This window comes from Phodopus roborovskii, unplaced genomic scaffold, assembly GCF_943737965.1.
Source record: "Phodopus roborovskii unplaced genomic scaffold, PHOROB, whole genome shotgun sequence".
Lineage (NCBI taxonomy): Eukaryota > Metazoa > Chordata > Mammalia > Rodentia > Cricetidae > Phodopus > Phodopus roborovskii.
Window position 1 is genome coordinate 15,151,865 of NW_026126558.1, and position 19,460 is coordinate 15,171,324.

Below are 19,460 nucleotides of genomic sequence, written 5' to 3' on the forward strand. Positions count from 1 at the left end.
TTCTGTTCTCTCCTAGCATCATGTGTCCTCTGGGAATTGCATTTAGGTTATCAAATTTGTACAGTGAATGCCTGTACCCACTGAGTCATCTTACCAGCCCACTTGTCTAGATTCTAATGGCTCATTTGCTTTACTGATGGTGATACCTTTAGTTGAGTTTTACGTGATTACAGAAAACGTCAAATTAGGTTTCCCAGCTTCTGTCTACTCCAGTTTTGATTCTAGAAAGGTGACTGCTTTAAAATGTCATGTGAAGCATTTTTTATTTCAACATTTAACATGCTTGGAAGCAAGAAATTACCTGACTTGAAGACCAAAATGACTTGAAAATATCTTTAAAATGTTCAACTAGATCTCTGAAGTTCCTAAGTCTGGATGGTATGCTGATCTCTGGCATTTTACCCTACGCTATCCAGATCCTGACACAAGGCAAGAATCCAGGAATTACTTGGAAGTATGCACTCCCCAAAGTCATGAATGTAACTCAGCCAGCAGCAAAGAGGCTCCACCACACCTGGCGCACAGTGCAGTCGGACTGCTCAGTCTCTTGTGGGGGAGGTAAGTGTTTTTCTTAACTCTGCTCCTCAGCTCATCTCTGCTTACAGGTTTCATCCAGTGTGAACTTTGGGGAATCCCAATGCAGTTTAGATCCATGTCTCCAGAAAACAAGCTTGTCAGCTGAGGAGTGAAGTTGACTGTCAATCATTAAAGTGAGACTGACATTTGAATCATGAGTTGGATGCTATTTCAAGGAAAACCATTTAAGTCAAGTACAAAGAACAATTCAAAGACAAAGTGGCATTCCCTGTCTGAGGAGCTAAACATGAGTATTTACAAAACATGTTGCACCTCTGATGGGAACTGTTGAACACTGGGAACCAGGCTGTACAGTTCCACTAAAACAAAATGTTTACATAAACCAGGGTCCTAGCAGGTGGGTGTGAATGAATATTGGTAATTTAACTTTTTGCCTGTACATGAATCATACAGGTATAGAAGCATAAGCTTCTCCGTGGTGAAGTAGAATATTAGGGTTTTCATGCAGAATTCACCAGTGGCTTAATTATTATTTTTTAGTTCATAAGTTTGTGGGGGTTTTTTTATTTTTATTTATTTATTTATTTTTCGAGACAGGGTTTCTCTGTACTGCTTTGAAGCCTGTCCTGGAACTAACTCTGTAGACCAAGCTGGTCTCGAACTCACAGAAATCCCGAGATCTGGGATTAAGTAAGGATGTGCACCACCAATGCCTGGCTGGCTTAATTATTTTTACTTACAAATGTTTTGCCTAACTATTGCATATTACCACATGTGTGCAGTGTCCACAGAGGTCAGAAAAGGGCATGAGAACTCCCTGGAACTGGCATTGCAGATGGCTGTGAGCTGCTGTATGGGGGCCTGAAATCAAACGCTGACCTCTAGACTAGTGCTCTTAACTGCTGAGCCATCTCTCCAGCCCTTCACTAGTGGTTTATAGATACAAATGTTTTCCTTAGACCTACCCGTACAATTTAGGTTAAAGCTTCCTGGAATGTTTCATTTTATAGTGACTCTTATTTTGATGGTTCTAGAATGCACTTAAAAATGAGAAACATATTAAAATTACTAAAGTATGAAGTCTGTTATCTTAGGGATAAATGCTTTTAATTCAAATGGGTTAAAACTGTGTCCAAAGGAAATATTTTCAAAAAACAATATTTGCATTTGGTGTCTTACATAGGATACTCGAACACTGATTGATCCCAAACTATGTTTGGAAACCAAATTAAGTGGATGATCTGTGTTTCTCACTGTGTAACCTCTATCATCTTACTAGGTTACATAAGCATCAAGTCCATTTGCCTACGAGATCGAAACACTCAAGTCAACTCCTCATTCTGCAGTGTCAGAACCAAACCAGCAATAGAACCCAAGATATGCAATGCTTTCTCCTGCCCAGCCTAGTAAGTCCTCTGCAAACGTCTCCTTATCTGTATTTGCGCCCTATAGCTTTGTCACTGTTAGGCAACAATGAAAACCCCATCCAGAAAACCCCATCCATACTTCTGAAGGGAAAGGATTAAAAAAAAATGTTTAATATAAAAACAGGGAAAAGTAGGGAAAAGTAAACGATTGAAATTGAATCATAGCACATAAAAATATAAAGTTGCCTTAGACACATTTTGCTATACAAACTTAAGATATAACAGTGTCTTTTTTCTCCTAACAGTAGTAAGATTTGAACTAAGGCCTCATTCTTGACAAGCAAGTGCTATGCCACTGAGCAAGAGCCACAGCCCCAACCCATCCCCCTTTTTAAAATTTGAAGAAACTGCCTTCTTTTCAGGATGGAATCAAGCAAATATTTATATTACGCACTGTCCTATGTTAGTTAAATTTCAATGTGGCTGTATGCTTAACTTTTATATAGATCAGCCAAGGATGTAAGGATGGTAATACTGCCGACTTTGAAACCTCAAGTGCAAATTACACAGCAAATTACACAGTAGTAAGACACAAACCAGAGAGGTAAAAGCCAAGTGGTGACACCCCCACTGATGACTGTCCCTCTGGGACATTCAGTGGGTTCTCAAACTCATTTTAGCCATGCCACTGTTGGAAGATGAGTCTAAGCAAACTCCCTGGCCAATTAGAGTCTTCTCTTAGGTGATTTATCTGAAGCCAAATATATTTATATAAAGTGGTAGTAAAGTCACCAAGGTTCAGATCATTTTAAAAAGTGGTACTGACTTTGTGATAACACAGGTATGTGTGTGTGTGTGTGTGTGTGCACGAATGAACTAATATTTATGTGTATAAACTAATATTTAATTTTCTCATAATTGTTTGGGGTTTCAGATACCCACCAATCCTGTAGGTCCAGTTTCCCTCTAAGATTCTAAGGCTAACTGAACCATGACTACAAAGAGAGGGGAAAAAAAAAACAGAACATAGGGAGACTTCTGTAGTTTTCCTCTTTTTATAAGAAATAAATGGTTCTAAGAATTACCTCAGGGGCCCTAGGATGCAATTAACAAAAGCATTCTTGGCTCTCATGGGCTCATCTGTTCTTTAGGTAGTGGTTATAGTATGTGTACTAATGTGTACACACAGACTCACACCCCTTGATTGACAGTTTCTGATTTCAGGACATCCTCCTATCACTGGTTAGACCATCTATCAAAAGACAGGGCCTCTTTCATGTGTACATCTGTGTAAGAGCATGCTGAAGTCATCCACAACTTCTAGCCTCCCCTGAAGACTGTATGCAGGGCTGATTTGTGTTCTGTGAAAAATAAGCTTGTTGTATGGAATCAGGGACAGCCCCCTTGCAGAGTCTGCAAAGTGAAGCTGGTGCCCTGGGTGGGCTTTTCTGCTTTCTCTCTTCTCCATGCTTACTCAGTGTCAGTGTATTCAGTTCAGAGAAAGGACAGTCTCAAGGGCTGCTCTTCCCCAACAATAGATTAGAAAAAAAGGATCTTGACTCTGAGAACCGTAAGGATAAAAACATTACCAAATCTGTTACTTCTACTTGCATTAACCCTGTCATAAGGGCTCACCCACTCTGTGTCAGGCTCTGAGCTAGAAGTACAATGTGGAGGTGACACCATATGGTCCCATCATTCCTTCCATGGGGGAATGGAAATGATGGCTAGGCACAGAAGGAATGGGATGCAAAGCCCTGTGCTATAAAATGTTAGCTATTAAAAATCAGTAAGGGATTAGATGGACAACCTGGAGTGTATACCTAGAAGAGGAGGAGATGAGAGGTATGCCACTGGGAATCAAAAATGGAATTGAGTGACACCCAAAAATGTCATGTATACATACAAACTCACCATGTTTGTCACATAGGAAAGAAACTTGAGTTTGATAGAAAAACACAATTTTGGGAGGAGGCAAATGATGAAATTGTAATTTCAAAGGATGAAATTGCAGTTTCAAAGTATGTTTTCTAAGATCGTGTAAGATACAAAAATTATATAGCTACGAGGAATTATTTTATATGTTGTCTTTGAAAAATAGAATGGTTTGAATTTTGTGATTTTTTTGTTTTTAAAGAACACATATAATTCTAGTACTCTCATGTTAATTCTCTAGACTGAAGGGCTTTAATTTCACCCATAAAGGCTTATGGCAGGAACTAGTGAACGGGTGTATGGAGGGGAATAAGATTAAGGAAGGTGATGAAATTCTTGCGGTCTAACCAATGCACAGTTGGCTATTCATTTGGTATTATTTTCTAAAAGTATCAGTACTTGCCATAGTCATACCTCAAGGTAAGTTGTAGACATCACTGCTGCAAGTCAAATGTGAGGCAGCCATATCTGCTGGCTCTTTATTTTAATGTTATATCTGTAAATCATACCATTTCAGCCAGTCACAGCCAGTCAAAAGTAATTCTTAAAAAAAAGAGTGTTTCCATGGATAGGCATTTATGCATTATGACTTAGATCTGGAAAATTATGTGTGGCGATCTTTAAAGAAATGGCATGAGGTTAGCTCTCTGATCCATCAGTAAATTCTAAGACCATCTAGAGAAGGAGTGTGGGTAGCTGCCGCTTAGAAACAGCTTCTGCAGGTCCCCTCTGAGCATTGTCCCTCTCCTAGATAGACACCTGCCCTCCCATGCTACTCACTCTTCTGCTTGTCTTGGGGAAGTCACAGTACTTATCAGAAAGCTTTCAGAAAGCTTTGTCTTGATGCACATATCCATCACTTCACTGTGTCGTAGTCCTCCTCACGGGAAGAATGTGCTCTCATTCATGTCTCCAACCCCAGTGCCTGGGTCTCTGACAGCATAGTTTAAAGCTCAGTAAATTTGCTTCAATTGCTCAGAAAGTATGTTTCTTTCCACATAGAAGGCTAGAATGTATTTTCACCAGAACCTTGAGGTGATTAAATGTGTCTCCTTACAGCTGCCCCCACCAGTGCCTGTGTGATTCAACATCCATAAAAGGACAGTGAGTGGGGTTCTCTCATTTGCTGCCTGAGAAGCAGTACTACAAAGCTTTGACTTCACAGGAATTAATTTCGGGTCTTCTGAAAGTTGGTTGCCAGGTGAATGGAGTGTATGCAGTAAGTCCTGTGCTGGGGGCCAGCAGAGCCGGAAGATACAGTGCGTGCAGAAGAAGCCCTTCCAGAAGGAGGAAGCTGTGCTGCATTCTCTCTGCCCAGTGAGCACACCCACTCAGGTTCAAGTATGCAACAGCCATGCCTGCCCTCCAGAATGGAGCCCCGGGCCCTGGTCTCAGGTAACAAGTACCACTAGTATTGGTCTACATGAAAAACCAAGGTGGTGGAAATATAGGTGACTTCTCTACCTGAGAGGTGCTCAGCTCCATGCATCTTCATATTTATGAATTAATGAGGCAGAAAATTAATGGGAATCATCATTTCAATTAATACCTTTTTAATGGTTCTTATGTGACCTGAAGTTCTGGACCTTATATACCACAGCTTGCACTCCTCCTTAGTGGCTCAGAAATTAGCATGAAGACCATTCAGGGGAGTCTATGAATATAGCTAGAAAGGGATTGGAACAAAGTGATGGCTACGGAGAGGTGGTCCCATGGGTAAGGGCACTTGCCACCAGGCCCAGCCACCTTAACAAGCCCCAGGACTCATACAATCCCAGCAAGTCATCTGCTGACCTCTACACACAGAGGATAGATGAATGGGATAAAAAGAACAAGAAAAAGTTCTAACTTTTTCTTCAGTAGCAAAGCTATAGAGCTAAAAATACAAAAGAACCACACACCAAGTTTGCAGTTGTCACAAGGCATAGCATGGTGGGGCCAGGAAAGGCATGGAATAGGAATTACCTGCTGTGCACAACTCATGAATGTTCTCAGCTGTAAATCAGATGTTCTCTTCTGCATGTATGTTCATCTCAGAGACACTGTAGAAGTGAAGGAGTCCTTCCTGTTGGCATCTGGAAGACAGAGTTGATTGTCCTCCAGGGTACAAACAGCTCCTCCAAACACAGGATAAGCACCAGAGTTTTATCTTAGCCTGTGTGGGTGGATAGTATAAAGCATTATCACTTGTACCACAATGCTAGTTAATGGCAAATAGCTCCATGTCTGTTATGCTTTCCCATAGACACTAAGTTTAACAATATACTATGCTTTCCCTTAGACACTAAGTTTAACAATATACTACCAAATTTCCAGAAGAGGTGAGGGGAAGATTCTTATATCAAGACTGTTTTTGTTAGGAAATAAGGGTCCAGGAGTAGGTGGGGATACATTGAACATGGCAATAATTCTTGTAAAATTTTTGTTTAAAAAAATAGTTTGTTTAGCAAGGATAAAGTCTAAGTAGGATATGATGTTGAGTTAATCTTTCTTTGCAATTGAGAATTGCAAATGGAAAAATCAAAGGTCTGATGGAGCCACATGTGATGGGCATGGACCAAAGAAAATGGGGTCTATAGAGTATCCAGAACATCTTAAAGTACTCCAGATTTCACATGAAAATATTCTGAATTTTTTTTTTTATTTTAAAGGTTAATTGTAAATACCAGAGTAGTTCTGTAATGGACATGAAAGAAAATTTGTTTCCAAAAACAACTTAGCTCTTAGACTGGGTCACAGCAATAAACTGATTACTTCTGTGGTCAATGTACAGTTTGGTCTGTTGAAAAATAATTTCAAGCAAGAGTAAGATTTTTATTAACTGTTCAGAAATTATGTGAAAGAGTGATGATAGGTTCCATAGTTCATTCCCAAGATTAGACATCAGATTCATTTACCAACTTATGTTTCTTTTGTATCAGATGATAGGAATGAACTCATAATGTTGATGGACAGTTGTGTGATGCAGGCTCCAATTTACACATTCAACATATTAAAACGTTTCTGCTATCCACAATGTGCTAATCACAACACCATCTCCCTTAAGATTGTAGAGTGAGAATTTACAGTGATCCTCTAAGCTCATATAGGACTATGCCCCAGCCTATTGTCTAGGTTTGAGTGGCCACATAATTTGATCCTTCTGAGAGGAAAAGAAGACCATAAAGATCAACATGGATAAATAGCCCTCCAAGACAATCCTTGTGTGGAGCCAGGGTCCTATAAGAAATCTTGACAAGTGTTTTTAGCTGTTCCTAGGTTAATTCTTTGACATCTTATCTAGTTCATGGAACTCTCAGGGAAAGCCAAAACAAGAAAGGTGTTTAAAAAAAGTTAATTGCCCAGAATAAAGATTTGGATAAGTGCTTGTGCTAACACCGTGCCCAAAGAAAGTTCTTAGGAAGTAAGGATCTCACTCTTTTTGATAGTATTGTACATATCCACATTGAGTGTGTACAAACGTCTGCTTTGCTCCCTGTGGTGGTACAGTAGTACACCTTAAACAAAGGCTCATGGCAAAAAGATAAAGTTCTGAGTCAATGTATCCTGTGTCTGGAAAATTCTTTGCTTCATGATGAGCATAGTTCATCTTCAGACTGGGGGGATGAAGCAGCCACGGGTAGTACACTATGTCCCATTTTAGCTTCTGAGGAGTGGGGAGTTTGAGCCAAGGAATGAAAATGATTGACACTGAAGCACTTTTGAATAACTGCCTGTCTTTGTTCTTGGTTAGATCTACTCTAACACTGTTATACTAGAGGGAAAAAGAGAAATCTTAAGAGGGAAAAAGAGAAATCTAAAAGAGAACAGACTGTTTTAAACTACTACATAATGTATGAGGTCGGAAATGGTTGCAAATGGCACCTTTTCTTCTTCTCAAGTGTTCCAAGACCTGTGGACGAGGAGTAAGGAGACGTGAAGTCCTTTGTAAAAACTCTGCAGCAGAGACACTCCCAGAGAGCCTGTGTTCTGGCAGCTCCAGACCTGAAACACAGGAGGGCTGTGTGCTGGGACGATGCCCCAAAAACAACCGGCTCCAGTGGATCACATCTTCATGGAGTGAGGTATGAATTTAGGCACACAACTGGGAGGTTATGCTCCTTCACTCAACCATAGCCACATGGTTCCTTTCTGTACATGTATGTGCCAGGTACCTCCTTACTGCTGTTTTACATTGTTTCCATGGTTACAGAATGACAGAGATAAGCATAGGTTCTCCACTTGCTTTCTCTTTGGATTCAGTCCAGGACCCTGGCCCCTGTGCTAGTAGCACCCACATTTAGAGTGGACCTTTCCAATAACCCCTGCACCCTTCCATCAATATGCACTGTGAGAGTAACATTGGGCTAGACCGCCTTTCTTCATCTTTACAATGGTGCTAGCATATCACCTTCAGAATGTACAATATTTATACTGATGCATTGATTGACACATTCACTTCATCCAGACCTCATATAATACTTTTAAACAGTCTCTTCTCTTTCAGACTTTTCTCTTTTCCCCCTAGTATTACACAATGTTAGAATAGATCTAACCAGTGTTAGAATAGATCTAACCAAGAAAAGGAAGGTAAAATAAAAAACAGGCAAGTTTTTCATTCAAAAAATGGTTCTGCCTCAATCATTTTCATTCATTGGCTTAAACTACAACTCCTCAGAGGTCTCAAGTAGTCCTGGTCACTCCAATACTGGCCCAGCTCTGGTCCGTCAGTAAGAAGAATGGAGTATTTTAAATGATTACAACATAATGCATGGGGCATTGAGAAAGTGAGTAAATTGGTGGCCTATGTCTCACATATCCATATGGTACCTCATCCCAGATAAACAGATTTTTTCTTCCTAACCTGGAGAAGAGAAGGTCACTTCAGTGCTGTTTAGTCTTTTATTTCTTCATCTGTAGCAAGTGGGCACACAGCTCAGCAGATTTGACTGTGGAGCCCTGTACCCTTATACCTCCTTTCTGGGCTCCTAGTGTTCTACATCCTGTGGTTTGGGTGTGAGGAAGAGAGAACTGAAGTGCAGCGAGAAGACCTTGCAGGGGAAACTCATAACATTCCCAGAGCGGAGATGCCGTAACATTAAGAAGCCAAACCTGGAACTGGAAGAAACCTGCAACAGAAGGGCTTGCCCATTGTACAGCATGGTAGCAGGGTGGTATTCATCGCCGTGGCAACAGGTAGGTGGATGCAGACTTAGGAAACAGATGTTCAAGTGAGATGTAGCACAGGAACATTGTTCTAAGTCCATCAACAATTGTCCACTGTATAGACTTCGGATGCTTAGCATCAGTCTAGCCATTCCACCCTCTATAGAGTCTAGGAAGGTACCACGTATAGTCTGGTACACACTTTAGACCTAGAAAATTGGAGTAAGGAAAGTACTGACTAGAAAGCCTGTGATATTGTGCTCATTTGGTTGTTACTCTTAAAACAAACACTTTGGGGACACTGCTCTCCATCCCTGACCCCTGGTTTTCAGAGCATGTTTCTGGACACAACTAAGTTTTGCCAAGCCCTGCTTTGTGCTTTCTGTTAGTGATCTTCATGCATTTTCTCATTTTATCCTTTCATTAATGCTCCAGTAGCCATTATTGTCCCAGTATCGTACATGAGGAAGGTAAGAGACATCTTTTTCTTGGGAACACTGGTTATGTTCCTTGGAACATCACTAATTCAGGACTAACTGATGTCACAACAGCTGTTCAGCTTACCATTAAACAAGGCCCTGGTAGTACCTGTGTATAATATAGAAAGGTACATTAAAAATGGCAGGAAATACCTGAAATTCCTGAAAATACAGGAAATTGAATATTTTTATTTGACTAGGCATGGTCACACACACACACTGCTATAGGCTTCTTAAGTTTGCAATTTTATTTACTATTTAGAAATTCTTTTTGAGGTTTATGAAAGCCATTATAACCCATCACTATGTATATAAAGACATTTTCATGTGGAGAAATCATGTACTGTTATATGAATGAGTGTATGGGATCAGAAGTCAGCCAACAATTGCCAGGAAGCCAGATATTTTCCTCCTCAGACACTTTTTTTTTTATAATAAAGGCTGACTTGTAGACCCAAATATTTATTGTGTATTTTTAAAAAACAATGGCAACCTCAGAGTCAGACAAGTTGATGACAATCATGTCTGTATTTGATTGTTTGGAATATTCCTAAATGCATATTCTTTCTGCAAAAACTTTTTTTGCCAGGTGGTAGTGGTGCAGACCTTTAATCCCAGCACTTGGGAGGCAAAGGCAGGTAGATCTCTGTGAATTTGAGACCAGTGTGGTCTACAGAGCTAGTTCTAGGACAGCTAGGGCTGTTATACAGAGATACTCTTAGGATAAAAAAAAATCCCCTTTTCCTTCCTAATGGCAGGCCATACAATGATACTTGTATGAGATAGTGTTCTCATCTGTCTGCAGTCCCCTCTAAAGCAAACAGCAATGATCTTATTAAAGGGCCACCATTTCCCCTGACATTTCCATTCTTTTGTTAAAGACCTATCAACCTTCCATGTAGTCATTGGGACAAAAAGAAACTTGGAGCCTAGATTCTGCTTCATTGGACAGTGAAATCACTAGCTGTTAGGTACCATGATACCTCAGAATCTAGTTAGACAACATTCCAAAATATCTCTGGTTAGGCCGTCCTTTATGGCCCTTGTATCAAACTACCCCCATCCAGGCTAAGATTACCTGGGCTTTTGTTCTCCATCCCTGGCCATGTCTGGATTTGTTTCTGAGTTTTTGATGCTACTTTTGGAGACTACCTCCTTTCAGTCCCCTTAACTAGAGACACACCCTCGTGTGCAATAGCATTTGCCCAAGACTTTTCTGATAGCCTGACCACAGAGCTCACTGAGGGTTGAATAGATGAGGACTGTATGCCTCGGCCTGGCTGAGGACTAGGTCACCTGTAGGCGTCTTGGTCATAAATATCAAGCTTCCTTCTGTTTGATGCCACTGACCTCAGAGAGGACACTGTTCAGCTGAGCAGGTATAACTCCCTTCTCCCTCCCTCCTTGGCAGTGCACGGTGACCTGTGGGGGAGGTGTCCAGACCCGATCTGTTCACTGTGTGCAGCAAGGCCGGCCTTCTTCAAGTTGTCTGCTCCATCAGAAGCCACCAGTGCTCCGAGCCTGTAATACAAACTTCTGTCCAGCTCCTGAAAAGAGAGGTAAAAGATGCTATGCACCATCAATTTCACCAGTTTTAAGAAAACTTTTCCATACCTCATGATTGTTAGTGGTGCAGTTTGTATGTTACTTGACTTTATAGTATCCTAGTGCCATCAGCACTCATGGGGCTGCATTCTTAGACTTGTGAGAAAGGCTCAACCCGAGGCAGTTCCTGCCAATACCATATTGTCTACATGATCGAAAGGCAGGATTTCATTCAACAACATTCTCTTTTTAAAAAGATGAAATATTTACAGGATGGAGATGCGTAGCTCAGCTGGTAGAGTGCTTGCCTAGCATGCATGAATCCTTGGGTTCTATCCCCAACATGACATAAAACTATGCATAGTTGTACATATCTGTAATTCTAGCACTTAGCAGGTGAAGTCAGGGGGATCAGAAGTTCAGTCCATTTTGACTACATAGTTGAGGCCAGCCTGGGCTACATGCGACGCTCCCTCAAAAATGTGATTTTTGCTAATCAGTGGAAGTATAAAAGTAAATAAAACTTGTCCTATAAGAGCTCACATTTTACTAGTCAAGACAGAATTTACAACCCATTGAATTGACTGTGCATTGTCCTGTTGTCTCAGTGGGTGCTGATGGGTAATCCAGAATCATGCTTAGAAGTCTAAGTCATTGTAAAGTATTCTGACAAACACCAGAAAGTATCTCCTAGACAGATCAGTGTTTCTCCAACACACAACTGCTGGGATTTCTTTTTGTTCAATACAATCACAAATTTCCAAGGCTTCCCAATCTCAGGCCACTTTTTCCAGTTTTTGGTGTTAGATACCCGCTTCCTTGGGCCTACATCCCACCTGCATCACTTCCCATCTCAGTTGCAGCTGACTGGCTCTGTGGCTCAGGGCATCATTTCTTCCCTATTTTCCTATGTTATTCTGTGAGACTGTAATGTAGGTAGTGCTGAAACAGGACCATCTCTAATCAATACTGGGATTCTACATGGAAGATAATTAGCATTTAGAGTGATGGGACATATACTGACAGAACCCTCTCACTCCTGCCCATCCCTGTAGTCAGACTACTTTAGAAGGAAGTGCAACCCCTTAGCACTTGGTCAGTCCTGGGAACATCTCTCAGACAGGCGTGAGAGGGAGGAGATCTCCTGTTAATCAGTTTTCCCAGCATCTGATACTCACCTGGCTCACAATAGCTGCTGAGTATGCAGTAAAAGAAGGCTGGTGTATCCAGTGTGGTAAATCCCTCTGTTTCATTGATATCATTGACACCAAGAATGCACCTGAGCTGGGTGTTGGTGCTGCATGCCTTTAATCCCAGCATTCATGAGGCAGAGATAGAGCTCTAAGAGTTCGAGGCCAGCCTGATCTACAGAGCAACCCTGTCTTGAAAAACCAAAAGGGAAGGAAGAACTCACCGTGTGTCTGCAGGATTCTAGGAATAAAAGAATACAGCAAAACAGGTCCTATCTGGAAACTATGAGGATCTCAGAGCCTTGAGGGAGCACAAAAATTCCCTACCTTAAGAGGTAGGGAAACCAAATTTGACAGGTGGTCAAGCCAGACCCCAGAATTGAGGCAACTTTTGAAAAAGAGGGCCTCCAGGAAAGGTAGATGCATGTACTCAGAAGAAGGAAAGCCAAATGCAAAGGAACAGCACGATACTAGGATTAGGAGCATAGTTGACTGCATAGGCACAAACCAAAAATGGCACAGGGTCCTTATTACTTATCACAGCGATATCAAATTTAACTGGATATGGTGAAGAAGCATGGGGTATGTGAGATCATGACAGTGCGTCACCTGGAGTGGAATGAGAACAGGATCTTTTCGGGGAGAGGTGGCTGCTGCTTCCCAGGAGAGATGGAGGGGTTTCTTTTATAAGGAGGTTGTAAGAAGTGGGAAGCTGGGTGGATATCAAAGACTGAGCCAATGATGCTTGTTGCTTTTCTGCATGCAGGGAGTGAACCAAAGAGAGAAGGGGTCTAAAGTCGGCTTTCATTAAGCCCAAGGCTGCTGGTGTAGGTTTTTGGTAAAATTCCATTCTATTCATAGAAGAGACAGTTCAGTGGTTAAAAGCACTGGCTTTTCTTCAGAATCAGGTTCAATTCCTAGTACTCACATGGCAGTTCATTCCACCTGTAACTCCAGTTTCAGGGAACCTGATGCCTTCTTCTGGCCTCTATAGTCATGACATGCATGTGGTGCATAGATATATGTAGATAAAGCACTCGCATAAAATCATTTTAAAGACATTTAATAATAGTGAGGTTAATTAAGGGAATGGTAGGATATGCCTACAATCACAATACTTAGGAGGCAGAGGTACAAGTATAGCCACAAGTTCAAAGCTGTCCTGGGTATATAGCAGGACCTTCTCTATCAAGGAACCACCAAAATAAGTGACTGTGAGGTTAGGTTCATACTTCCAGTGGCCTATAGTATCTTGTAAAACTTCCATTGTAACAACAGAATAATCTAGAAATGTAAATGAAATGATTAAGGTATATGTTAACTGATCTGGGGCTCACCAGCAAGGGGCAATCGTGGCTGGGTGTGGGAAGAGAGAAGATGAGGTCAGTGAATCAGACTTAAGATCCTAATGATTCAGCCTCCACAGCCATCACCATACCTTGAACTGTGGAGGAACGGGAAGGAAGGCTCTGAGAAAAGAGGCTTGACAAGAACTGGTTTGTATCTGAAAAGGATTTCTGGGAATGACTGAGATATGAAGACCATGAAAAGGAGCATTCTGGGTACAAGAATCTAGGACTGAAGTGTAGGCAGGTGTGAGTCACAAAGAGGAAATCCAAGAGGGACCCGTACAAGAAGAGTCAGGAGAGCTGTGCACCCAAAGGCAAGAGGAGAGTAACTAAAAGAAAGATATTCCTTGATAGGGTACTGTCCCGGGACCCTCACATTCATGCTAACTGCCAAGCTATATACAGACAATCAATCTCTTACTGGGCAGGGCTCCTTTCTAATATCAGTCCCCCATTTAAATTCTGCTAACAGACACAGATATTAATCCTTCCCTGGAAAAGTCCAACTGAATCATGGGCAGAATACACAGAGGGACAAGGCAATGGGCCTAGGTATATGTTCTATAAGCCCTTATCTTAGTAAGAACACCAAAGTCCTAGGGGATATGTTAAATGCTTTGTGTCCTTTCAGATGATCCATCCTGTGTTGATTTCTTCAGCTGGTGCCACTTAGTCCCTCAGCACGGGGTCTGCAACCACAAGTTTTATGGAAAACAGTGCTGTAGGTCATGCACAAGGAAGAGCTAATCCAGAGCCCGCTCACCCTCCTCAGACCAGGACCTTACCTGTCCATCTCCAGGTCTTTTTATCCAGACTGCAAACCAGAGGAACTGCCACAAGGTTTGAAGAATGGATAGCCACCAACCTCCTGAGTCAACCCCTAGAAGCACATGGTACTCTAAAGCACTTGACAATGAGAAGTGATGACAAATCCAATTATTCTTTAAAGCCTTTGATTTGCACTGTCATTTGAAAGATGAGATGCATCATACTGAGCTATGTCAAGTTTTCATCTTGACCAAGTGAAAAATCTTGACTTTGGAATGGGTCTCCTTGCCACACCCATACCCTTGAACATCACAGGAGTCAAGGGCAAAGACATCTATTTTCAAAAGGCCCTTCAAGGCTGCAGGTCAAATGTTGAACACTCAGAGCCATCAAATACATGGATGAAACTCTCTGCCTACAGTCACTTGGAATTTATAGTGTCAAAATCTGACACCAAAAGGTGCTCAATGGGTGCTTGCTGCTGGACTGGCAAGCTTCAATTTATGTTTATTTTCATGTGTTGCTTATTTGGTTTCAAGTCTATTCTGCCTGTAGAGAGTTTCCAAGCCTGAAATTAACAACTTGAAATATATTCCCAGTATCATTCTGGAAGCAGGGCCACATGGGCTATTTAAGATCTCCATGTAATTAAAATTCACAATTGAAGAGAAAAAAAAAAAACTCAAACATTGATGCCCTTCACATAACATCAACCTCATAATTTTTGGTGTTTATTGAATGGGAATGAGGGAGTCTGGTCCCTGCTCTTTGGGATCAAGAACTGGTGACATGTTCATTTTTGGTAAAAATAGGCTCTAACTGGTAAAATAGCATCTTGAAGGAGGGAAGCCTACCATTTATAATGCTTCATACATATTATCAGAATGCTTCGAAAATTAAAGGTTGCTTGTGGTTTTCTCCTACCAACTGACAAGTTTCAATTCATACTAGGACTTGGTCATCTCATCAAGAGAAAGGAAAAAAAAAAAGACAGTGACCAGAGAAAAATCTGTCTTCTTGCTACATTAATACACTATAACTCACCAAGACCCTTCCATGAAGAACAGTACTTCACCATGCCTCAGGTGAGATTTTTGGTCACCAGGAGCCAGCTGTTGATGGGCATTAACAAGCTTAAAGTTGTTCTCAATTGGAAAAATACCGCTCTGTTTTCCAAAACCAGAGTAACTTGCAAGTCGGTGTTCCCCTGTAATTCTTTGAAAAGTGGTTCTACAGGGCATGTTTTTATATGATACTACTCTATCCCCCCAATTTCTTTGATGACTGTACACTCATTTGTACTGCTTCTGAGTCTCGGTTCAAGTAGGGGTTTGTCAGCTCAGCAGAACCAGCTAGACAGTGAGTGATCTGTTAAATTTAACAACATTCTTTGTCCCCATCCCACTGGGAATCACTAGTTCTTGGATGCCATGGAAGTGAAAAGTAACAGCTTGGCCTTCTTGGGTTGGCCCTCCCATAGCCATTTTGGTATGAGGAGAGAAAAAAGAATGTAATACCACACTACCATTCCTTTACTCTCTGAAAAGTGGGAAGTCTTTATATAATTACCATTTTATTATTTTATGGGAAAGAATTAATTTATTAATAGCCTATTATGTGTCTTGCTTGCTTCTCCGAGTAAGTGACATTCTGAGGGAAAATGTTGAATTAAAAAAAAAAAAACATGGATTATAGAGAAAAGTCAAAGTATATATGTGTAATATTTAATTATTTTATGTTTTATAATAAAGTATTCTGTTTCTTTATCTTTGAAACTTGTTAAATTCTTGAGCAAGTCAGTTGTTCCCAAGTTAATTTGTCTAACTGTTGATGGAGAACCTCAGCACAACTTCACTAAGAGGGGCAGGGAAGGGGTTTAAGAAGGATTTGTCAACTTTGTGTAAAAGGAAATAAACTGTCCAATCTGTCCAATGCTACTATATTTGGGGTCTATCAGATGGCTCTGCAGGTAAAGAAAGGTACTTGATACCAATGCTGATGACCTAAATTCAATCCCCGGAACCCATACTGTGGAAGGAAGGAACTGACTCCTGAATATTGTCTTCCAACCTCCACACATGACTTGACACATGCATGTGTGCAGCCCTGCAAACACATAGTAAATGCAAAACAAAACAGTACCTCAAGACATGATACATCTTACATGTGTTCTGTACTGTACAGATAAACATTTGCATATGGAAATCACTGAAGATAAAGCCATTACAGCTACTTCTTATTTAAAAGCCAGTCTGAAAAGAAATGTTTGTGCCAAAATGAAGGGGAAGGGGGAGGAAGGATAGTATTTACAGGATGGAAAAAGCTAGAGAGAAGAGGAAAAAAGGAACTTAATTAAATAGAAAACTTTAATCATGAGACTCATGAAGACTTTCTTGATGACACAAATACAAATAACCTTGATATCCAGCATTTCTCTGCATTTATGGTCACATACCAGGCATAGCTCAAAATAGAGTATTATGGTATAAATTATTAATATATAGAAAAATAAAAATCAGGGTTAAGAATGGAAAGTGAAAGCAAGAAAAGGCTATCTTTGTATCTTTTGGTAATGTTTGATTAGAAGAGATTCATTAGGGTTTAGGGGATACCAGGTCCTATGCAGAAAACACTTTTATATACCTTATCTCATTTAATACACACAACAGCTCAATTAGGAAGATACTGCTCCCTTTGAGGGGAGGCATCTGGGATTCTGAGAGATCACATATTTGACCCAGAGGCAAATGGCCAGCTTGTGATGGGGTCAAGACTTGAACCTAGACCACTTGGGGATCTTCTGTCATAATCCTAGGAAACAAAGAAAGCAGGGAATACATAGGCTTTGGAATCATGGTTCCTGAGATGCATGTGAATAAGACTTTTTGTGATTAAATGACTTTAATGATGATGAATTATAGGCAGAGCTGGGGACATAAGATGTGGAATCAGGGTGGAAGGTAATAAATTCCTGCTAAGCCCCTCTTTTCAGCAGAGAATACTTGAAGACTTGTTGCATAGTTATTGCATAGTTAAAAACTCTGTTCCCTAATAATAGCTTCTCTCTGGGATCATAGTGTTTCCTAAACAATAGCACCAGAGTGTCTGGAGCTTGCAGCTCCCTGGGATCATCAGGATGGAAAGAAGGCATGTGGGAATGTTCTTGGCATGGATTCTGTTCTAATCATACGCAGACATGGTTTTAAGACAGTGAGTATCATGCTAAGAGTGGTTTATAGCATTCAGATCATAAAGCCCATTGGTGTAAGTATCAAAGGGAAATAATGTTCATTTGCTTATGGACTTCACGGCCTTATCTTCCTTATCTTAAAAAATATAGAAACATGGACCAGAGAAACTGCTCAATGGTTAAGAACACATATGTTCTTGCAGATGATGCAAGTTCAATTTCTAGCCCATGTTGAGCATCTCAAAACCGCTCAAAACTCAAGCTTCAAATGATCTGATACTCTGGCCTTTGCAGGTACCTGCACTTGAGTACACCCACACATAATCACACAATAATAATAATAATAATAATAATAATAATAATAATAACAACAACAATACAAGCTTGGCAATGAAGGCCCAGCCTCCTGGAACAGGGCAGGGCTCCCAGCTGGAGACTAACCCTTCATACATGAGCCTGTGGAGGAAGAGTTCATATCCAAATCACAGCAACTCTGATGCCCCTGTTGAATCTCTCACTCATCTACACATGATGGAGACTTACTCTTCCAAAGAGGCTCTGGACATGTGACTCTAAAGCCTGTCACCCATAAAGCACCACCCCGAGTGCCTCATAAGAACGTTGCATATTACTTTACACTTTATCCATTTATACAAAAATTTTCTTGGAAAGTTTTTTAAAAGGCAAATATCTTATTTATAAGTTCTTCAAATGGAATATCTGTATTACATAGTATAAATAGATATGGCTAGTCAACAAAAATAATAACCATGGGGACTAGGGAGATATCTCAGGGGTTGAAAGCACTTGTTGCTCTTCTAGAGAACCTGAGTTCCATGCCCAGCACCCACATCTATTGGTTCATAATCTAACTCCAGCTCCAGGAGATCTGATGCCCTCTTCTGGCCTCTGTAGGTACCCGAACACACACACACACACACACACACACACACACACACACACACACACACACACACACAAATTCTGATGGAGATAGGGGTGTAGCTTAGTAGAAGAGCTTTTGCTTAGCATGTTTGTTCGGTGCCCAGCCCAGAAAAAAAAAATACTGATTAATATGTGTATTTAACCTATTAGTTAAAAAACAAAGCTGGGCCGTGGTGGCTCACACCTTTAATCCCAGAACTCAGGAGACAAAGGCAGATGGATTTCTTTGAGTTCAAAGCTAGCCTATTTACAGACCTAGTTTCAATACAGCCAGGGTTACACAGAGAAACTCTGTGGGAGGAGGTGTCCAGAACACTGTTATCCTGTGCATTAGGGGTAGAGTACCTTCTCTTTCTGAAAAGAGTCCTCTCTCTTTCCCCATGCCCTTTAAAAAGACATTGGACCAAGAGCCATGGAACAGTGCTCCCTAACCAACTGGATCCATCCCCAGCACTTACGCATATTTAAATTTCCCAGTCCCTTTTGAGAAATTGGACATGTTAATTCTGCAGATGGGGCCTGATAATTTATGGTTTAAAAACGCTTTCAAGTTTCTCTAAGAAAAATTGGTTTTGGAACCACTAGTCTAGGGTAATAAAAAGGGACTGTCCTCCCAATTAGACAAAAGAGCACCCTTGGAACCAGGCCACACAGCACAGCTCCATGGTGTAAAGCCAAATTTGCCTAATAAGACAATGGCCCATTGCCTGGTTCCATCTCCTCCAAGTGTATTTCACCTGCACACAGCTGGACAAGGGAAACATTAACCAGCAAAGAGCAGACTCAACATCCTGACCATTTTTTTTTCTGACTTCCAAGGGCACTCCAGGTTTGCCAAACAGGGACAAGCAATATCAAAGACAATTGGACATTGATCTCAGTCAGGCACCCACAGGCAAGAGTTACAGTATAGCAGAGAACTCAATGAAGAGTAACCATGGAAACGTGGCTTTGGCAAACTATCACACAGCCTCAGGTGTGTATTAATGGACAGAGCTGCAGCATGAAGT

At 40.9% G+C, this 19,460-nt stretch overlaps 1 protein-coding gene across 1 annotated transcript in view; it reads left to right on the plus strand.

Moving 5' to 3' along the window:
- The window catches only part of Adamts18 (ADAM metallopeptidase with thrombospondin type 1 motif 18), a 135,537-nt gene extending 121,169 nt beyond the window's left edge, over positions 1-14,368 (plus strand). Inside the window, exons 16-22 of the mRNA XM_051201501.1 lie at positions 417-558; positions 1,817-1,943; positions 5,030-5,234; positions 7,721-7,903; positions 8,811-9,014; positions 10,875-11,022; positions 14,179-14,368. Of these exons, the coding sequence (XP_051057458.1) occupies positions 417-558; positions 1,817-1,943; positions 5,030-5,234; positions 7,721-7,903; positions 8,811-9,014; positions 10,875-11,022; positions 14,179-14,294 (1,125 nt within the window). The 3' untranslated portion in view covers positions 14,295-14,368. The remainder of the gene's footprint in view (positions 1-416; positions 559-1,816; positions 1,944-5,029; positions 5,235-7,720; positions 7,904-8,810; positions 9,015-10,874; positions 11,023-14,178) is intronic.
- Positions 14,369-19,460: the final 5,092 nt, after the last annotated feature.